The sequence below is a fragment of the Kogia breviceps genome, chromosome 9 (assembly GCF_026419965.1).
Source record: "Kogia breviceps isolate mKogBre1 chromosome 9, mKogBre1 haplotype 1, whole genome shotgun sequence".
NCBI classification, from domain to species: domain Eukaryota; kingdom Metazoa; phylum Chordata; class Mammalia; order Artiodactyla; family Physeteridae; genus Kogia; species Kogia breviceps.
In genome coordinates this window covers 17,632,669-17,654,199 of record NC_081318.1, presented here as the reverse complement: position 1 = coordinate 17,654,199, position 21,531 = coordinate 17,632,669, and the positions used below count along the sequence as shown (strand labels likewise).

The following is a 21,531-nucleotide window of genomic DNA, read 5'->3' as shown; positions in this document are numbered from 1 at the left end:
GAAATAGTTCTTAATTCTAGTATTTCTGAATTCAAGTGAAGGCTTGGAACTAGTTATTGTTATTAATATTTAATTAATATTAATAGTTAATAATGTTAGTAATCATTACTGTTAGTAGTAATAAAGAATTAAGAAACTATTTTGTTCTCAAGGAGTTTGTACGATATGGGTAGATATACAGGCTTGATTTCAAAACAAGACATAAATAAAAAAAGGAAAAAACCAACCAATCTCTTCTCCTCTGGTTGAGACTATCCTGGTTTATATCTATTCCTGACCCTTTTCAAGGCATTGAAAGTATACTTTAACAGAATGTATTTGGTTTCTATGACAGTGAAGCAGAAAAAGCTATTTAACATTTCTTTTTCATAGACAGATTATCACAAAATTACCTAGTAATTTTTTAAAAAAAATAAATTTATTTATTTATTCACTTTTGGCTGCGTTGGGCCTTCGTTGCTGTGCGCAGGCTTTCTTTAATTGTGGCGAGCAGGGGCTAGTCTTCATTGTGGTGCAGGGGCTTCTCATTGCGGTGGCTTCTCTTATTGTGGAGCATGGGCTTTAGGCACACAGGCTTCAGTAGCTGTGGCACACGGGCTCAGTAGTTGTGGCTTGCGGGCTCTAGGGCACAGGCTCAGTAGTTGTGGTGCACGGGCTTAGTCCATCCGCGGCATGTGGGATCTTCCCCGTCCAGGGTTCAAACCTGTGTTCCCTGCATTGGCAGGCAGATTCTTAACCACTGCGCCACCAGGAAAGTCCCTTAAGTAATTTTTTTATCACTGTTGATGTTATTGTGAAGAGTAGATGATTTTCTAATGTACTTCTTCTGTAGTTCTTTGGGGTTTGTGAGTCAATTACAGTTACACACTGTCTTATTTTGTGTACAGAACGTGTTAGAAGGTTGAGAAGAGATCTGAAATTTGAACCATCAGCAGAATATTTTGAGATATTATAATCTAGTTTAGTAATTTTTCCTCCATGTGCTGTTTTTCTAAATATGTTCCTAGCTCTGGCTGAATTCACAGAAGCAGATGAAGCAATGGCAGAGCTTGCAATTGCAGACAGTGTTTTCCTGTTCCTCACTGAATCCGTAGTGGTGTCAGAAAACTTCTATCAGGAGGAATTTTATATTCGTAGAATCCATAATCTCATTACAGATTTCCTGGCACTTATGCCAATGAAGGTAAGTGTAATAATGTAGGATGAGTAAAAAGTAGTAGAAGAATTTTATAAAATAATTTAAAATTGACTAATTAACCAACTTTGTTTTGGAAACTAATATAATCTTTTACTGTAGACTAATATTTGGCAGTAGTTGTTATGTTACAGCTTGTGAATTAGTTTGTGATTCATGAAAATGAAATAATGTAAGACCCATTAACTGAGAACAAGCTAAAAGGAAGAAATATTTGACATTGAGAATTGCTTGTAATGAGAAAGTAATAGGCAAATGAAAATGCTTCTGTGGGGAGAAAATTATTAACTTCATGCTACCCTGGAGAATCAGTGCTAAGGTTGTCTTATTTAATGCCATTATACATGATATGGAAGAAGTATAGTGGAGAATCTCCAGTTTTATAGTTTCATAGATAATTGTTTAGACTCTTAATTATAGTGTGTAAGTAGACCTCCACATAGATACGGGTAAAGTAATGGGTTTAAGACAGTAATGCAAAGGTTGCTTTTTTCTTTCTTTTTTTTCCCTTAATAACAGGGCCCAGGGGCCCTGCCCACCTTTAGTGAGGTTACATTTGAATAAAGTGCTCGAGCTGTAACTTTGATCCAAAAAGGAATTCTTAGAGCCATTTCAGACAGTTCCTACATAGCATATGTTCTGTGTACCATTTTGTGTCAAGGAAGGCATCAGAGTGGTGGCAGGAAGTAAAGGAGGGGGTAAAGTCCTATAAAACTGCCTTTTGTGTGCGTGTGCATAAAAAAAGCACCCAAAGGGTCTACACTTATAATACCGATGTGCAGTTCTGATATCATACCTACTGAAAAAAATAAGGCAAATGGAAACACTGCCCAGAATGGTAGCAAACAAGGAATGAAGTGCTTACTCATGATATAATGAATCAAGTGTTCATTGAGTTTCTCCTGTATTCCAGGTAACCATGCTAGGAATTGTGAAGAAAACAAATAAGTAGGAGACTGATTCCCTGCCAGCAAAGAATATATAGTCTAGTTCAGCGGTCCCCAACCTTTTTGGCACCAGGGACTGGTTTCATGGAATGTAATTTTTCCACGGAAGCGGGGGGAGGGGGTTGTGGGGGATGGTTCAGGCGGTAATGCGAGCGATGGGGAGCGATGGGGAGCGGCAGATGAAGCTTCTCTGATTGCCCACTGCTCATCTCCTGCTGTGCAGCCCGGTTCCTAACAGGCCACGGACCGCTACTGGTCCATGGCCAGGGGGTTGGGGACCCCTGGTATCTAGTTGGAGGAATGAGATATACACAGAAGAATACAGGTAGTAACAGTAAGTAAATGACAGATATAGACAGTAAATTACAGTGGATTTCTTAGGCTGAGGATAGCTCACTCAGGACTGGAATAGTCAAGGAGTGTTTAACAGGTATCTTGAGACCTCATCAGCCTTGAAGGATGTGATAGACGAACATCATAGAATTTTGGAATAGGAAGAAATCCTTTCATTTTACATTTGTGGAAATGAAGCCTTAGAAAAGGTTAAACTTTAACTTTTTCCTAGTTATTAGTCCAGAAAGGACTTTTACTATGGAAAGATAGTGGTCATCTGGAAAGATAAAAGGCTGAGAGGAGTTTGAATAAACAAAGTCATATATGGCTTGGATAGGGTAAACAATGAACTTATTCACACAATTTTGGGACACTAGAATTTTTTTTTTTTTTTTTTTTTTCTGAAGTACGCGGGCCTCTCACTGTTGTGGCCTCTCCCGTTGCGGAGCACAGGCTCCGGACACACAGGCTCAGCGGCCACGGCCCACGGGCCCAGCCGCTCCGAGGCACGTGGGATCTTCCCGGACCGGGGCACGAACCCGCGTCCCCTGCATCGGCAGGCGGACTCCCAACCACTGCGCCACCAGGGAAGCCCGACACTAGAATTTTGTTAATAGATATAGTACTATTTAGGTTATCTATATCTTCCTAAATGAGCTTTGAAGGTTTGTGTCTGTCAGTGAATTTGTTTCCTTCCAGTTATCAAATCGATTGGCATAAAGTTATTCCTAATATTCCTAATATCATACTTTTTATGTCTGTATGATCTGTAGTGATGTTTCTTCTTTCATCCCTAATATTGGTTAATTTGTGTCTTCTCCCTTTTTTCTTAACCCGGCTAGAGATTTATCAATCTCATTGATCTCCCCAATGAGCCAGCCTTTGGCTTTGTTGATTTTCTTATATTTTCTTTCACTATTATTGATTTCTGCTTTTATTATTTTTTTCCTCTCTGCTTGGGTTTTAATTTGCCCTAATCATTTCAGTTTTTTACCACAGAAGCTTAGATTATTGATTTGAAACCTTTATTTTTTTCTACTATGGGCATTTAATGTTATAAATTTATCTGTGATTTCTGACTGGATCACACAAAGTTTGATATGTTGTGTTTTCATTTTTATTCTATTTAATGTATTTTGTAATTTCCCTTGAGACTTCTTTGATTGCTGAGTTATTTATAAGTACTTTGTTTAATTAGCAAATGTTTGGGGAGCTAGTTTTGCTCATTACATGACTATAGTGGTGGTATTAGTAGTTAGCAGGTAGTACAAGGGATATTAACTGTCCTGTAATGTTTAGAATCATCCAACCTAGTGAAGAAGTATCTTACCCAAAATGTCAGTAATTAAGAAACACGTTAGTTAAAATTAACTTATCTGTAGTGGAAAATGCATTGAAGTTTTAAGATATTATAAATTATGGTTAATAATATTGCAGTAAAATTCCTAGCATATTTCTTCACATTATTAAAGTGGAATAGATATTTAAACAATATTTTTCTTTTATGTAATCACTTTTAGACAGTTGCCTGATTTTCTGATTTCATTATTATTAACACATATAATAAATTTACATATAAACTATAATAAATTTAATAGGTGAAGCAATTGAGGAATCGGGCAGATGAAGATGCTCGAATGATTCACATGAGTATGCAGATGGGCAATGAACCCCCCATTTCACTTAGAAGGGATCTGGAACAATTAATGCTCTTGGTAAGTTGTTATATTGGATGGACTATCATCTCCCTCTCCATTATTTTTTCCCTACCTTTGGAAAATTTCAGATCTAATATCTTAAATATACAAGTGAATTCAATAAAAATGTAAATTTTTATTTAAAAGTAATTTTTGAGTTACAGGCATTTTCCCACAGTCTTTGTTTACTGTTTGCAGATTGGTGAGCTATATAAAAAGAATCCTTTTAATTTGGAGCTTGCACTAGAATACTGGTGTCCCTCAGAGCCTCTTCAGACTTCCACTATCCTGGGTTCTTACCTTGGGGTGGCTCATCAGCGACCCCCTCAGCGCCAGGTGAACTCCTAGTTTTTCTACTTTTGTACTCTGGGATGGTAACTGGAAATCTTAAAAACATGAAAAATGGTATTTCCTGCTGTTATTGCTGTTCGTGCAAATGAACACTATTGTAAACTTTAGACATTTATACTTTTTCCTTTTATTTAAGGAAATTGAAACTCTTAAATTGGTCATTTTGGAGTTTATATAGTCAGCCTTTTATTAGATACTAGCTATGCAACGAAGCATTAGACACAGAAAAGTGTCTAGTTTCTTTATGAGTCACTTACTTGAATTAATTAGTATTTATTAACTTACTCTGTCCTCTATAGGCATGACAAAGAATATACATCATTCTTAGCAAGTTGAGGAAGATAGGCGAGGTAAAAATACTACAGGAAAAAGGCTTAGAAGTTATAATTAATGACAGAATGCCCATGAGTCAGTAGATAATGTAGGAAAAAGTCCATTTTCTATCCTATAGTAACTAAAGGATGCTGTGCAGCAGCAAATCAGATGGATTGCTATATCTGTCTTCATCTCTGGGATTTTCTGTTCTAGATGTTTTCATGCCATTTTCATTGATGCTAGAGTCTAAGATCAGGACCCCCTCTTTTTTTACCTGTATTTCTTACATTTATTGTTTCACTTTTTTCCATTTAAAAAGTTTTGGAGAGGGTTTATTAAAACTTTTTAAATATTAAAAAAATTTCCATTATGAAAATTTTCAAACATATGGAAGAGAATAATTATAATAAACACCCAACATCTTAATTTATTTTTATTATTTTTTACAGCAAATGCCCCTTTCCATTTAATCATTTATTTATTGACTGCATTGCGGTATGTGGGATCTTAGTTCCCAGGGATAGAACCTGTGCCCCCTGCAGTAGAAGGGTGGAGTCCTAACCACTGGACTGCCAGGGAGTTTCCCCAGAAGAATTACTATATATATATATATATATATATATATTTTTTTTTTTTTTTTTTTTTTGCCTTGTGACTTGTGGTCCCTTAGTTCCCCAACCAGGGATTGAACCTGGGCCCTCAGCAGTGAGAGCATGGAGTCTTAACCACTGGACCACCAGGGAATTCCCCAACATCTTAATTTAATAGCTGTTAACATCTTGCCATGTTCACTTCCACTCTTGTTGTTTCTACTGCTTTTATTTTGCTGGGTTATTTTAAAGTAAATTATAGGCAGCATGACCTTTCACCTCTCATTGGTTAAGTTAGTATCTCTTAAAAATAAGGATATTTTTCTGTATAATCATAAAATTGTTTTACCTAACAGATTTAACAATAATTTCCAGAGATCTGTAACATATTTGGTTCTGAGTTCCAACTAATTAGTCTGAATAATATGTTTAGTTGTTGATAATAGATTTAAGGCATAAGCAAGAGAAAAGAGAAATCTAAGAAGTGGACTTAGAGAACAGGAGTGTAGGAACATGTATTGGCCAGAACACAGAACAGAATATGTTTAGGTTATTATAAAAAGTTCTTTTAGGTTCCTAGATCTTCATACTAAATTTGACTGGGATTTAGGAACTCTGGGTTCTAAGTGTACCTTTGAATTTGCTAGTTAATTTTAAATGGGTAAATTTCTTCAATTGTTTTACATATTTAGAATGTGAGTAGTCTTATGTTTTGTGACATTAAGATTTTTTTAAAATGTACTTTATGTTCACAGAGATATTCTATAATTGCATTAAATTGCTAATGACAAACTTGAAAATGCAATTTTTCATAAATAAAATACCAGATTATTTTGTCTTGTGTGGGGAGTTAAGTGAGAGTACTTAATTGATTTTAGTTCATATGTAGTCTTTATTAGCTAGTCCATCTTGGCTTAAAGTTAAGATATGCTTTATGTAAACTGTTGGTTTTTCCCTATTTCAGGTTGTCTTGTCAAAGTTTGTTAGGCAAATGGGTGACCTGTTGCCTCCAACTATTTATATTCCTTATTTGAAAATGCTCCAGGGATTGGCCAGTGGGCCCCAGTGTGCCCACTACTGTTTTAGTCTACTCAAAGTCAATGGTAGCAGTCACGGTAAGAAAAATCTAGTTGTTGTCTAAGTTTGTTGTGACATTCAGTATCCTTCTACCTATTAAAGCATATTGGTTTTATGTGCTAGGTTCTACTGGGCATATACGTTATTTTTATAACAGAGAGAAGCCCACTGCTGGCTTTATGTATGGCGATGCTTTGATTATGGTCTCACAGGCTGGAGAGTTACCATTTGCTTTATAAATTATAGTTCAGTTTAAGAAATGAGAATTAATATACATTTTTAAGAACACATCTGGTGCTCAAAGCAAAATATACACCTTTGCTACATAAGTTTGATTTCTTCATCTTCATAAGTCCTTATTTTCTAAATTTCTATTCTTACAGTTTTTCTCTCAACCCTCTCCCAATTCCCTCACTTAATTTTCAGACTTGAGTCTGGTTACACCAAAAATAGTGCAAAAGGGAAGAGAAAGAAATATTTATTAAACACCTCTGTCAGGTAGATATTATTACTTTCGTTTTTACATGTGAGGAAACTGAGGTTTAGCAAAGTTAAGTAATTTACTGAAGGTCACGAGTCACAGGGAAGCCATGATTGGAACTGAGATCTGCCTGGCTCCAAGTCCTGTGTTTTGACTATTCTGTCAAGCCTTCCTTGTCTTATCTGCTAGGCTTTTGCTCTCAGTGCTTGGTATGTAATAGAGTACTGTAATTTGCAAATCTAGATTGTAGTTCTCTCTCTCTTTGGGAATTTAATTTAAGCTCAACATTTGGGAACTACTCACGGGAAAAGCAGCCCTGTATAGTTACATGGCAACACAGAGTACTGTCCTGGATTCGAAGTAGGTAACTGACATCCAAAGTAATTTACCTTTGCATTACATGGGCACCACCCAGTTTTAGTCCCAGGGATAAATTGATCCAGAGTTTAGTTTACAGAGGGTTTCTAACCCATTTTCAACACACAGCTTATCTAGGACAAAGGCAAACAAAGTTTATTGTTTTAAACTTATTTTCTTCCTCCATTTCCAAGCAAATGCTTAGACAAGTTTGAAAGGAAATTCTATGCTGTGTTTCTTTACAGTTGAAAATATTCAGGGGGCAGGCGGCAGTCCTGTTTCCTGGGAACATTTCTTTCACTCCTTGATGCTTTACCATGAACACCTCCGGAAGGATCTTCCGAGTGCAGATAGTGTCCAGTACCGTCACCTTCCTTCACGTGGCATCACCCAGAAGGAGCAGGACGGGTTGATTGCTTTTTTGCAGCTCACATCTACCATCATTACTTGGGTAGGTAACCCACCCACAGCATGTGAGAATGTAACTTTATTTGTGTTCTAACACAGTGGCATTGTAAGGAGCCCCCAAGTTTCCTTATAATGCTTAAAGTTTATGAGTGATAAATTTAGCATATATATTTGGCGTTCTGTTCCTTTTTTTTTTTTTGTGGTTAGTATTTTATGCTATTCTGTTCTTAAGTTCTTTGTTTCTTCACTTTTAGAGGGTATAGTTCTGGAAGCCCCTGCTTACTGCCATAAGTGTGTATGAAAATAATAGCCTAAGCCTGAAAGAAAATAATCAGAAGGGCAAATAAGAATGAGCTGTTGGATACACATCCTTCTAGAAGGTTTCCTAGCATAGGTATAGATATATAGGTTCTTGTGTATATACATATATATATATACAAAGAGTATTTTTAATTAAAAAGAAAATTTATATACTGAATATATTTTCTCTCTCATATATATATCATATCTTCTTAATCCATTTATCTTTTGATGGACAGTTAGGTTGCTTCCATATCTTGGCAATTGTAAGTAATGCTGCTATGAACATTGGGGTGCTTGTATCTTTTCAAATTAGTGTTTTTGTTTTTTTCGGGTATATACCCAGGAGTAGAATTGTGGGGTCATATAGTAGTTTGTTTTTAGTTTATTGAGAACCCTCCATACCATTTTCCATGGTGGCTGCACAATTTACATTCCCACCAACAGTGTAGGAGAGTTGGCTTTTCTCCATATTCTCGCCTTTGTGTTCTTTTTGATGATAGTCATTCTGACAGGTGTGAGGTGGTATCTCACTGTGGTTTTGATTTGCATTTCCCTGATGCTTAGGGACGTTGAGCGTCTTTTCATGTGCTTGTTGGCCATCTGCATGTCATTTTTTGAGAAGTGTCTTTTTTTTTTTTTTTTTTTTTTTACGGTACACGGGCCTCTCACTGTTGTGGCCTCTCCCGTTGCGGAGCACAGGCGCCGGACACGCAGGCTCAGCGGCCATGGCTCACGGGCCCAGCCGCTCCGCGGCATGTGGGATCTTCCCGGACCGGGGCACGACCCCGTGTCCCCTGCGTCGGCAGGCGGACTCTCAACCACTGCGCCACCAGGGAAGCCCTGGAGAAGTGTCTTTTCAGGACTTCTGCCCATTTTTAGTCGTGTTGTTTGTTTTTGTGATGCTAAGTTGTGTGAGCTGTTTATATATTTTGGATATTAACCCCTTATTGGTCATATCATTTACAAATATTTTCTCCCATTCAGTAGGTAGTCTTCGTTTTGTCGAGGGTTTCCTTTACTGTGCAAAAGCTTTTAAGTTTAATTAGGCCCCATTTGCACTTCTAGTTGTTTCTTTTGTTCACTAGAGCAAAGCTAAGTTCCTTAGTCTGACATTCTCTCTGAAGGATAGGAAGAGTGTCTTCTAACTTACTGATTTTTCCAGTAATGCTAAATAGTATTAAAGGTCAAAACATAAAGTTTGTAATTATTTCTTGCTGAATTAAAATGGAGTGATACTTGATACCTTGTGTGTGGGAGTGTGTGTGTGCGTTTATGTGTATTTCTATTTTTTCTCAGAAAACGACAAGGTATTTTATTCATTCATATCTAACATTGTTCCAGAAAAGATGTAAAATGCCTATGTAAGATTTATGTGACCCTGGAAGACTTTTTCTGTTTGTATGTATTATTTTCCATTCTTAGAGCTGTCAAAGTAATTCTATGAAGGCTATCTTTTCTCCATTTTTTACACTGACTGAGCTAGTGATCTGATTTGATCTACTGGTAGAGTGCAAGCATTTGCCTTAGGCTTATCTTTGTTTTAGTATGTATTAAGCCTATGAATACTCAGTGTAAGTGTTAGCAATTTAGATGATTACTGGTCATTTTTCTTAGCTTTTGAAAATGGAAAGTCTCTCTTGTTCTTTTTGTATTCAATACTCAGAGTGAAAATGCTCGTTTGGCACTCTGTGAACATCCTCAGTGGACCCCCGTGGTGGTGATTCTGGGACTCCTGCAATGCAGTATCCCTCCTGTATTAAAGGCCGAACTACTGAAGGCACTTGCAGCGTTTGGAAAATCTCCTGAAATTGCTGCTTCTCTCTGGCAGTCATTGGAATACACTCAGGTAGTATTATGAGTTCTCTTATTTACATTATTACAGTTTGGAAGTGAGATTTGATAATATTGTACAAGCAAGTGCATCCAGTTGAAACATATAGTATACCACGAACTTCACAGATAGAAAGTTATGATTTTGGTACTAAGCATAGCATCAGAAACTAACAGGCTTGGGTTTTTCTCTTGGATCAGCTGACAGCTTCACTGGGTTACTGGAGACTGGTTCTTCTCTTTGTTTTTCAGTGTTTGTAAGATTAATAAATTCCTCAACTCTGTCTTTGATACTAGGCTGATACAAGCCTTCAGAAGTCATCTGTACTCATTAAATGTGGGAGACGCCTATTTTTTTTGCTGCTTCCTTCTGTGCCCTTCCTGTCTTACAGCAGACGAGTGAAGTGTCTTTATCAACTCTTATTTCTTTAGTTATAAGCCCTATGGGAATTTTTATGTCGAGATAGAGTTATTCTATATGTGGTAAAGTAAAAAAAGGAAAATAAGAATGTGTCCTATAGAGATATTTCTAGTAAAATGGTTAGGAGGAATATATGTTTGTCTTAGAAATAATACCACATAAGGGAGCCTATGATTCTGACACATTGGTAAAGCTACTGTTTTGAAGCAGTATTCTAGTTGTTTTGTGACATACGTGTCCTGAAGATGTTAATGATACTTTATAAAAACAAAAATTAAGGGAGTTGGTGTGTGCTGGAGGCTTGGCCACTTTTAGTTTTGTGTTGATAATTCATTTTTTCATTCATGAGCGTGTCAGTACTTAATCATTGTCGTAAGTGCTTCTTTATACCTAAGATGAAGTGTGTTTGGGTGAGATTGCATCTCATAAATCCTTTTAAGGTTCATTCATGGAATATCTGAGAGGAAAGTTGCTGAAAACACATCTGTGTGCACTTAGAAATTACCAGTTTTCTGAAGCCCAGGTAATTGGAAGTTCTTCCTGAACCTGGACACAATTGCTAATGAAAGTTCATCAGAGACTTCTCAGTTGTCATTTCTGATCAACATTGTAAGATGTAGAATGTGGTGGGTGTTGTATATGACTATTATTGCAAAGCTGCTTCTTTTTAAATGAGTGCTTCTAACATCTAATTCTTATTTTAAGGTACTGCAAACCGTAAGAGTTCCAAGCCAGAGGCAAGCTATTGGTATTGAGGTAAAGCTTTCCTTTTAGTTTAAATGCTATATTCATACATTCACATGATAAAAAGACTAAGAAAAAATATTCTTACCCTATTAGGCTTCTGTAATTTTCAACTTTAATGTATTTTCATTTGAGGATTTTTTGTGTTGAAATGGAGATGAAACTTTTTATGAAAGAAATCAAAATACTTTTGGTTTCAGAGCTGGAAAGGCATGTTAGATGGCAGCCATCCAAACTGAAAGTTTGGTTTGAACTCAGTTTAATTAGGCTACTTGGGTCAACCCTAAAGTGAGAATTTACTTGTTTTACTTTATTTTCTTCTCTCTATGCTCCCTTCCTCTTTTTTAAAGAAACATTTAAGGTTTCCATTTTTAACTTTTGTGTCTTTACCTCTAAATAAAAAATGATAATATCTGTGTGGGTCTTTGGGTGTGATGTTATACTGATATTAATGAGTTAATGTCTGAAAAATGCTTTGCACTTTATAGCTGATGGTTTTGTTACTGAATTTCCTTTATTTTTCTTTGGAAGGTGGAACTAAATGAGATAGAATCCCGATGTGAAGAATACCCATTAACTCGTGCCTTTTGCCAGCTAATTAGTACCCTGGTGGAGAGCTCCTTTCCTTCTAATTTGGGCGCTGGACTGCGGCCTCCCGGCTTTGACCCTTATTTGCAGTTCCTTAGAGATTCTGTGTTTCTCCGATTCCGTACAAGAGCTTACCGGAGAGCAGCTGAAAAGGTTATGTTCAGAGAAAAACTTTTGTCTCCTTACTCATTTATTGCTGCTTTTTCTTTTATTAGAGGTACAAGATGCTATAAGCTCATTTTAGCTTTTGAAAGTTAGTAAAATTCATAGTTTTATACTGACATATCCATGGTCTGATTGGTTTATATGCATTAAAAAATAAATTAAGGCATTAAAACCAAAGCAGTGACTTTTTAGTGATTAGTAATATAATTGATATGAAGTCATAGTCATTTAGATCCTTAATTGAACAAATTTTGACCAAAATTGAACCAAAAGTGTTATACCTTTGGCAGTTGGAAACACACTATCCTTTATTGGGATGATTTTGGTTAGGGATTGAAATAAGTTTAAACTTGCACACTAATTTCTAATGATTAGTAGCACTTCTGGGTTGTGGAGTCTGGTTTAGTGGGAAGGCATATTGTGATTCATTAGGTATGTTTGCCATGGATAGCGGCTGAGGGAGCACTGACATTTATGTACGTATTTGCTCTGGTTGCAATACACTTACAACTGAGCTAAATGTATATATCAGCTTATGTAATTCTAATATTACTGCGAGGCAGGTACTATTAATATTCCCATTTTACAGATGGAGGCTTAGCAAAGTTAAGGAACTTGCTTAAGGTCCAGGACCAGGATTTGAACCTAGGACTCTGATTCCAGATCCAAGCTCATAACCACTAAGCTATGTAAGAAACCCTTCCAGGTTCTGATGTAATTCACTTTAGTCTATAATACTGTTTATTGGTTCACAGACTACCCTTGGATATATCTTATAGGGACATTTCTGTTTTATTTTTATAGTTTGCTGTTTTTGAACCTGTTGGGTTTATTTGTTGTATTAATGATTATAAAACAATATAGTTCATGCTAATTTGGGAAATTAGGAACATATAGAAAAATATATGAAGAAATTATATCACCCATAATCCTGTTGCCAAGGGAAGGTTAACTATTATTCTTTTTCTTATGCATATCTACTTAAACTGAGATAATGAGCTGAATCAGCTTGTATCCCTTTTTGTCCACTAAACATAGTATTATGAGGATTTTTTTCATGCTATTAAAGATTCTTTGAAAACAGTCTTTTTAATGACTGCAGAATCATTACTTGTATCTAGCATAGTTTATTTTTCATTGCCCTATCATTGGACATAGTTTGTTTCTAATATTTAGTCCCAAATAACTGAAGTTTAATTTTCATCAGTTGCTTTAGAAGTTTTGCTTCTCATGTGGTAGAAAGAAACAGAGAGGGGTGTACATTTTATTGAAGCCCTAGAATTACCTTATTAACATATGTTTCCTTATTGGATGAAAGCTATAACAGCAGCCATCCCTCATTAATAAAAATCATTTCAGATGGATAATGGATGCTGATAATTGCAATCTCTTCAACAAAATGTTCTGATACTTTTTGGCATTTCTTTTAAATGTCTTATTTGCCTTTTTTTAAAAAGGTCATTATGACCTAAGGGTTTAGAGCTTTAGTCAGCAACTTTCTGTCTGTGTTTATTATTTTTCACCCATGCATTTCTATATTTCTAGCACTGCTGCTCTTCCCAGCTACCATTTACTTCCCCACATATTACCCTAAGAAATTTTCCCTCAATTTTGTTTATTTCACTAGGAAGTCTTCTTAAGGTTTAACTTACATCTTTGTATTTCAGAACACTAGCTTCTCAAAAACAGTGCTTTGGATTGAGATAAACATCTATAAACAGAGTGTTAGAGGCAGTGTGTATATTTATTAATCCTAAAATCCATTATTATGTGGTGATAAGCATTTTTTATTTAAACAAACTATCTTGAAAAATTTGGAAAATAGAGAAAAGTAAATAATCTTTAAAAAATAATTTAAAAATGATTGTCCCAATTCTCAAAATCAGCTGTGATAAAATAATGTACAGTGGAAATAATGACTAAAGTAATATTTAAAAATTCACCATGTACAGTTACCAAACTCAGCCTTATTAAAATTCTATGCAGTGGATTTTTTAAACAGTTTAATTTATTGTCTGTATAGTTATATATATTTTCCCTTTGGCATAAATATTTTTCCTTGTTGTTACATAGCTTTTAAAAACATTTTAAAACAAAGAGGTGGTAATGAGGTCATTTGGGGGAAGCCTACCAGTGATTCTTAACTTTTTTTTTTTTTTGATTCTTAACTTTGGCTAGAGCCATGAACACTGGTCTGGGAGTTAGAAGTGCAGGGCTGGACCTCCAGCACGTTTGTTTCCAAGCTTTATGGTCTTGGGGATATCATTCACTGCTCTGAACTTCACTTGCTTCACCTGTAAAATAAGTGTTGATTAAATGAGATGATTTCTCCAGTCCTGTCCAGCTGAGATTCTTAGAGACACTGAAATATTTGACACTTTGGACAGGTGTTCAAATCTGGTGTTGTTTAATTATAAATTGACTATGGCTAGATACTGAGTGCTTTAGATTTATTAACAAAGCCCAAATATCTGCTATAGAAATGTTTCTTTTAGACTAATGCTTTTACAAATGTTTTACCTTGAAAAATTAGCCAATCCATTGTCCTTTAGCAAAACAAAGCAAAATGAACTGGGATTTCTATATTGCTTAGCATAAATAAAGTAGAAAGGGGATTTCACTCATTTTCTAGAGAAAAGTGGGAGGAATGAAAAACTTAGCGAGGTTATCACCTTGAACTGTTACTGTTATTGAAATATTTATGTTTTTCTATAGTGGGAAGTCGCTGAGGTTGTTTTGGCGGTGTTTTATAAATTGCTCAGAGATTATGAACCTCAACTTGAAGATTTTGTAGACCAGTTTGTGGAACTACAAGGTAATTTAATTCTGTCAGTTTCAAACAAGGTGTTAGATATTTATAAACCTATTTATAATTTATAAGTTATTATACATAAGCTATAAATTGTTTCTGGTTTTAAGTTAAATTATAATTTTATGTTTTTCTGTGCATTGTTTAAGTCATTTGGATTGTTCTGAGCAAGGTAAAATAAAGTAAAATTTCACTGAATGGAGGAGTAAGAACATTGCCTTACAGATTCTTTAGTGAGTTAACATATAATATGTGAACTAACTGCTATGTGAAGATCAGCTCTTTTGGAAATTACCACTTTATATAGTTGGTGTCACTGTCTAAATTGAAACCTGCCTTCATCTGTTTAGATACCATTTAATTTACAAGTCTCACATATTTCATAGAAATCAAGGGTGTGACAAAAATACGAATTCACCATCTTTTGCACTATGTTATGTTCTATTTAGGAGAAGAAATCATAGCCTATAAGCCACCAGGATTTAGTCTGATGTATCATCTTCTGAATGAGTCACCAATGTTGGAGCTTGCTCTTAGTTTACTGGAGGAAGGCGTTAAGCAGCTTGATACCTATGCTCCTTTCCCTGGTATGTGCCTGAATGTCTTCATATATTGAAAACAGTTTTGCTGGTTTTGTCTTTTGTAAACTGAAGGTTTGAAGTAGATGACCTCTGAACTTCCTTTCCACTGTAAGATTCTCTGTATCTACAGTGTTGTTTTAGTGAGTCACACAATGAAAGTATATTAAAAGTGAAAGCAGACCAAAGTACAGAGACACTCATTATAACTGTCTTATTGCAGGTTTTTTGGTAGGTAATCATAATTATCTCATCACTTTAACATCTTTAACATGTCTAACTTTAAATTTTTTAATTTAATTAATTTAATTAAATTTAAATCTTTGTTTTGTTTTGTTTTCTTCACAGTATTTGTAAAAGCCCTTACTATAGAGTGTGGTACATAGTGTTCAATAAATTTCATTTACTATTACTAGTAGTTATTATCATTTATTGAGTGCTTACTATGCATTTGGCAATTTTAAAAGCATGTTACATGTATTAATACATTTAACCTGTACAAAAGCCCTGTGTGGTAGATGATATTATTTCCATGTAATGAATAAGGAAATTGATGCATAAAGAGGTTTCACATCTTTCTCCAGGGTCAGGGCTGTGATTTGAACTTAGGCAGTTTGGCTCCAGAGCACATGTATTATAAATTTGAATGGTGAGATTATAGGTGACTCGTGTTTTTATTTTCCGCTTCTTTATTTTCCACATTTTCCACAATGGTTATGTATTATTTTTAAATCAGTTTCTTGGCCTCAGCACCATTGGCACCTTTGGCAGAATAATTCTTTAATGTAGAGGCTGTCCTGTTATCCTCTACCCACTAGATGCTTGCAGCACATCACTTGTTGTGACGACCTAAAGTGTCTTCAGATATTGCTATATGTCCTCTGGGGCCAAGCTCACTCCCATCCGAGAACCGTTACTCTAAATAATCAGGGAAGGGATACAGGAAAAATTACTGAGAAGCCATTGCATTAAAGTAATCTGAGTCATAAAAGTTACCATGACTTGTCCGGGTGAGGAGTTTTGTACAGTTACTGCTGAAGGTTTGAAAACTTGAGGTCTTTTTGAATCTGGAACTTGTCCTTTATCTTGTTTTCCTAAGAATTGATTATGAGTTTCTAAGATTCATGTAGAACTTTCTGACTTTGATTTTGCTCTATAGGGAAGAAACACCTGGAGAAAGCAGTGCAACATTGCCTTGCACTTCTCAATCTCACTCTGCAAAAGGAAAACCTCTTTATGGATCTTCTAAGAGAGAGTCAGCTGGCTCTAATAGTCTGTCCTTTAGAACAGCTATTGCAGGGAATCAATCCCAGAACTAAGAAGGCTGATAATGTGGTGAACATTGCCAGGTAAGTTCCATTTGTAGGTAGAGAAATGATGAAATGAATGAGATGGCATTCTAGCTTTGATTTCCAAATCTGGTCAGATCCCTAATGCATCACTTAAAATTTTTTTTGGTCTCATTTTATTATTATCTTCTTTTGCTTCTCTGATTTTAATTACTCTGAACCTTATAATTTCTTTTTCTTTTTAACTTACTCTTTTTTTTTTAAAGTGAAATTATTTATTTTATTTATTTGGTTCACTGGGTCTTAGTTGCAGCAGGCATGCTCCTTAGTTGCAGCTCGTGGGCTCCTTAGTTGTGGCATGCGAAGTCTTAGTTGCAGCATGCATGTGGGATCTAGTTCCTTGACCAGGGATCGAACCCAGGGCCCCTGCATTGGGAGCATGGAGTCTTAACCACTGTGTCACCAGGGAAGTCCCTTTCTAACTTACTTTATGTCCTAAAAATTTCTAAGTACAAAATGACATAATCTTAATATTGTTTGTCTCCTCTTGGGAAATTGGATATTTGGAGGATATGACTGGGGAGCAAACTTTTCATTGTATAATCTGAACTTCTGGTGGTTTGCTGGCAGTGCTTGGTGTTCCATGACTTGTGGAAGCATCTCCCAATCTCTGCCTTCACCTTTACACGGCATTCTCCGTGTGTGTGTGTCTGTGTCCACATTTCCCTTTTTTATAAGGATATCAGTCATTGGATTAGGATTCTCCTTGATGACCTCATCTTAGCTTGGTTAATTATATCTTCAAAGACTCTATTTCCAGATAAGGTCGTTCTGGGTTTGGCTATCAACATATGAATTTTGGGAAAACATGATTCAACCTGTAACAGGTTACATCTAGTTAGAAGGGGAAACCTTTGTCTAATTTACCCAGAAGTGCTGTATGGGTAGGGGAAGCCCTGATCCTAAATGTTCTGTATCGAGAATAGTAAGAAGCAAAAATTTCATCACATAGTTCCTCAAATGTTCTCTTGTTTTTAAAGATACCTATATCATGGCAATACTAATCCAGAATTGGCTTTTGAAAGTGCAAAGATCCTCTGCTGTATCTCTTGCAATTCCAATATTCAGATAAAATTGGTTGGAGATTTCACACATGACCAGGTAACTGATTTTGTTGTTGTTATTTTTTGATATTTCCTGAGTACATCTTATCCTTGTATGTGGAAAAATTCTGAGAGTAAGTATATTTGTATATGATGGATGAAAGCCTACCCATGTGCGGGGCTGTGATTTGTGTTTGACGATAATACCATTCCCAGTGATACTACATATACTGTCGTATGTGATTATACTCTATATTCTGGTATGTGACTGTATGGCCTAATGAGACTGTTGCTACTCCAGGCACATTAAAGTGATTATTAGGTTTGTAAGTGCAACTTCTGTTTGTTTTTCGCATCCTTTGTTTCACCCTTCCTCAGTTGCCTCTGTGGTGGGTGAGCCTCTGCAAGTCTGATTTCACTGTTGTGAGTTGTCTACTTCTATGGCTTTTTGGTGACCCACATTTGTGTCACTTCATTTGATACACTGGAGAACGTTTGTAGATGTTTTCCTCTTTTAGTCCAATTTATAATAGTTCTCTTTCTATTCATTGAATAGCTATAATTGGGGAATCTGCTATTTTTCCTTCTCTTTATAGACATTTGTCCTTTTGTATTTTATGCTGGTAATCACTGCTCTTGCTAGTTGAAGAAAATTATTGTCTTTCTGTGTTTTGAAAAAGGGACTCTTCTGGCATTCTGGGTGGGACAGATCTTCATTTTATGTGTAACTGTCCCTCAAATTGCAGGACTCTTAGCATCCCTCGTTCCCTGCAACTGTCAGTAGTAATCTCTAGTTTTGATGACTCAAAATGCCCCCACATATTTCTAAGTGCCTTCTGGAGTGACAGTACTGCCAAGGTTGAGAACCATTATTTATAGTACAATATAGATGTCTAATCCGGTTTTTGGATGAAGTTCATGAAACCACATAATTAATTAGAGGATGTTGAATGAAAATTTTCATTTTGCTGGCATTCATTTGAGTATGAATTGTTATTACCAATTTTAGCATCCTTCTAGAGTTCTTGTTTTTTATTTGTTTGTTTTTAAGAGTATTTATTTATTTTTGGCTGCTTTGGGTCTTAGTTGTGTCGCGCAGGCTCTTCGTTTCGGCACGCGGGCTTCTCTCTAGTTGTGGCGTGCAGGTTTTCCCTCTCTAGTTGTGGTGCACGGGCTCCAGAGCGTGTGGGCTCTGTAGTCTGCAGCATGCAGGCTCTTTAGTTGAGGAGCGTGGGCTTAGTTTCCCTGCAGCATGTGGGATCTTAGTTCCCCGACCAGGGAACAAACCCGCGTCCCCTGCATTGGAAGATGGCTTCTTTACCACTGGACCACCAGGGAAGTCCCCATAGCATCCTGCTAGAGTTCTTAAAGGAGGTAAAGTAGTATCTAGTCTCTCAGCCCAGAAATATAAAACTGGTGTACGTGTACATTTCTAAAGAGAGAAGATGAGAATTTTATTTTATATTTTAGTTAAGATCTGATAGCATTGAGTATATAATGAAGAAGTTATGAAATAGCAATTTAATGTTATTTTTTAAAAAAACTAGTTTGATTCTTTGGGAAAGAAAATTAGTGAAGCAAGTTTTAAAACCAATAAACTTTTAAAGTTTGTGTTTCTTTATTTCTATAGCAAGCTAAATGGCATTCAGTTAAGGAACTCAGTTTTATATTAATTAAAAATGTAACTAAAACCTAAATACTTTCCTTGGAGCAGATTTGCCTTTTTTCTTTATAGAAAAATGTTTATAAATATATATCATATTTATCATAGTTTCTCTAATATTTAGTCATTTTAAAATCTTTGTATGAATTCAGAGTGTAAGTCAGAAGCTGATGGCTGGATTTGTGGAGTGTTTGGATAGTGAAGATACAGAAGAATTTGTACGTCTAGAAGAGGGTATGTCTTAGATTAACACGTATATTTTTTATTTTATGTAAATGCTTACTATAAAGAAAACTGTTGAATGTCTAGTGGTGATGTAAGAGAAATTTGAGAATTTGCTAGCATAAAAGTATATAAGGCTTTTGGGAAACCTCTTAAATCTGAACTTAATGTAATGGCTAATCAAGTAAACTAAAACTAAAGAAAACATGGAGGTTTGGGATACAAGTTTTATATTTTCCCATTTGATTTATGTTAACTTTTTATTGTTTTGTGATTTCCACATTAAGGATCAGAACTTGAAAAGAAATTAGCTGGAATCCGTCATGAAACAAGAATCCACATTTTGAATCTTCTCATCACCTCTCTGGAACGCAATCCACCAAATCTTGCTCTCTACCTATTGGGCTTTGAATTGAAGAAACCTGTCAGTACCACAAACCTACAAGACCCAGGTATAGCCATAAGACACATAGGCATTTATTTCTTTTCATATTTATGTTGCTAAATGGTCATTTATTGAATTCCAGGCTCATGGGATAACTCACTGAAAGAAATAATGTATGAAAGGTAATGTGATGGGCCAATCTTTAGGACTTATATCAAGTGTGGACAAACTAACCCTTGAAAAGTTAGTATTTAATAAATTTTCTGTATCACTATTTGAAAGGATGTTTATGGTAGGGTATTTGTGTATGGAATTTAAGTTTTATAAAGGTATTTTAAGGTTTTTAATGCAGAAATTTGAAAAGAGAATCTGAATTTCCTTATGGTTTTATGCAGGAGTGTTAGGTTGCCCTCGGACTTGCCTTCATGCCATCTTAAACATCTTGGAGAAGGGAACTGAAGGGAGAACAGGCCCGGTGGCAGTGAGAGAATCTCCTCAACTTGCTGAGCTGTGTTACCAGGTATACAGAGGGCTGCACTTTGTAGCACTTAGGAGAAGAAGCTTAATTAGATGTTTGATTCCATCACAGATATGAAAGTATAACAGTATGACTGAATTGAAATGAGTTTCATTTAGCGGTTTGACCAGTCTTTCATTTATGGATAAAAATCCCGTAGATCTACATGATACTATATGTTGATCACTTGAAAAATAAGGGAAGTTGGATGCATTTAGACCAGATAATGTGGGAACTTTTCAAGGATGCTATGTTTCAAGTTGTTTCTTTTTGGTGACGAGAGTAGTAGATTTGAGTCAGAAGACCTCTGGTTCCTATCTCTGCCCCTTAACTAGCTATGTCACCTTGGGCATGCCATGAAACTTCTCTGAGTTTTTAAATCTGTGAAATGGGCTGTTGTGAGACTTACATGAGAATGCAAGAATGTAAGTGAAGGTACTTTTTAAGAACCATGTAAATTATGCAGCCCTATAGCTATATGTGAGGTGGTAGACAGTGAAATTAATGTAAGTTTAAACTGTAACGAGAACTGTTGTCTTACTTGTGTTTTATTCTTTTGTTTATTTCTTGTTTTATTCATTTTATAAGTATTTTAAGAACTAGGCTTTATAAGATATGACTAATTTCTCAATTTAAGTGACACCCTGATTCTCATTTTCATAAGAAATGCGTTATTAATTTCTAGTAACATGGAGATTTTTCTTTGTTATTTTCCTGTTTTGTTTTTCTTTTTGTAATTCTGTACTGTTTTCCTCTATCCTCTAGCTATCCAAACAACCTTTCACTTCTAAGTACTACAGCTAGGTCTTCCTGTGAATCCCTTAATTTGGGAACAAACTTGATGTATATTTTAGCACAGTGTTACAGATTTTGACATATTTAGGTAGAAGCAATTGATAAGGTTAATCATCTGGGCTAAAGGAATTAGGCAGGTGAAGTAAGTGAATGAAACCAGATTTAAGACAAATAGATGGGGAGGGGAGGGAGAGGAGAATCTGGCCGACTGGAGAGCACATGCCCTGCTGCTCAGCCCCTGCTCATTTTTACCCTGTTGGGATGCAGGCCCTGGTTTGCCAGATCCTCTGCTTTCTGAAACACTGTACTGACCAAACAAAACATGTCTAAACCAGCAGTCCGCCAGTTTATTACACGTGCTCTATGAC

The 21,531-nt window shown here is 35.9% G+C and overlaps 1 protein-coding gene across 3 annotated transcripts in view; it reads left to right on the top strand.

Annotated features, from left to right (window-relative positions):
• Nucleotides 1–21,531, top strand: part of NUP205 (nucleoporin 205) — an 88,196-nt gene that overhangs the window by 24,299 nt on the left and 42,366 nt on the right. For all 3 annotated transcript variants that reach the window (XM_059073821.2, XM_067042074.1, XM_067042075.1), the window contains exons 8-22: nucleotides 1,008–1,183; nucleotides 4,074–4,190; nucleotides 4,371–4,508; nucleotides 6,393–6,543; nucleotides 7,589–7,794; nucleotides 9,718–9,900; nucleotides 11,011–11,061; nucleotides 11,581–11,790; nucleotides 14,518–14,617; nucleotides 15,061–15,198; nucleotides 16,349–16,538; nucleotides 17,519–17,639; nucleotides 19,397–19,478; nucleotides 19,754–19,918; nucleotides 20,247–20,371. In XM_059073821.2, the coding sequence (XP_058929804.1) occupies nucleotides 1,008–1,183; nucleotides 4,074–4,190; nucleotides 4,371–4,508; nucleotides 6,393–6,543; nucleotides 7,589–7,794; nucleotides 9,718–9,900; nucleotides 11,011–11,061; nucleotides 11,581–11,790; nucleotides 14,518–14,617; nucleotides 15,061–15,198; nucleotides 16,349–16,538; nucleotides 17,519–17,639; nucleotides 19,397–19,478; nucleotides 19,754–19,918; nucleotides 20,247–20,371 (2,153 nt within the window). The remainder of the gene's footprint in view (nucleotides 1–1,007; nucleotides 1,184–4,073; nucleotides 4,191–4,370; nucleotides 4,509–6,392; nucleotides 6,544–7,588; nucleotides 7,795–9,717; nucleotides 9,901–11,010; nucleotides 11,062–11,580; nucleotides 11,791–14,517; nucleotides 14,618–15,060; nucleotides 15,199–16,348; nucleotides 16,539–17,518; nucleotides 17,640–19,396; nucleotides 19,479–19,753; nucleotides 19,919–20,246; nucleotides 20,372–21,531) is intronic.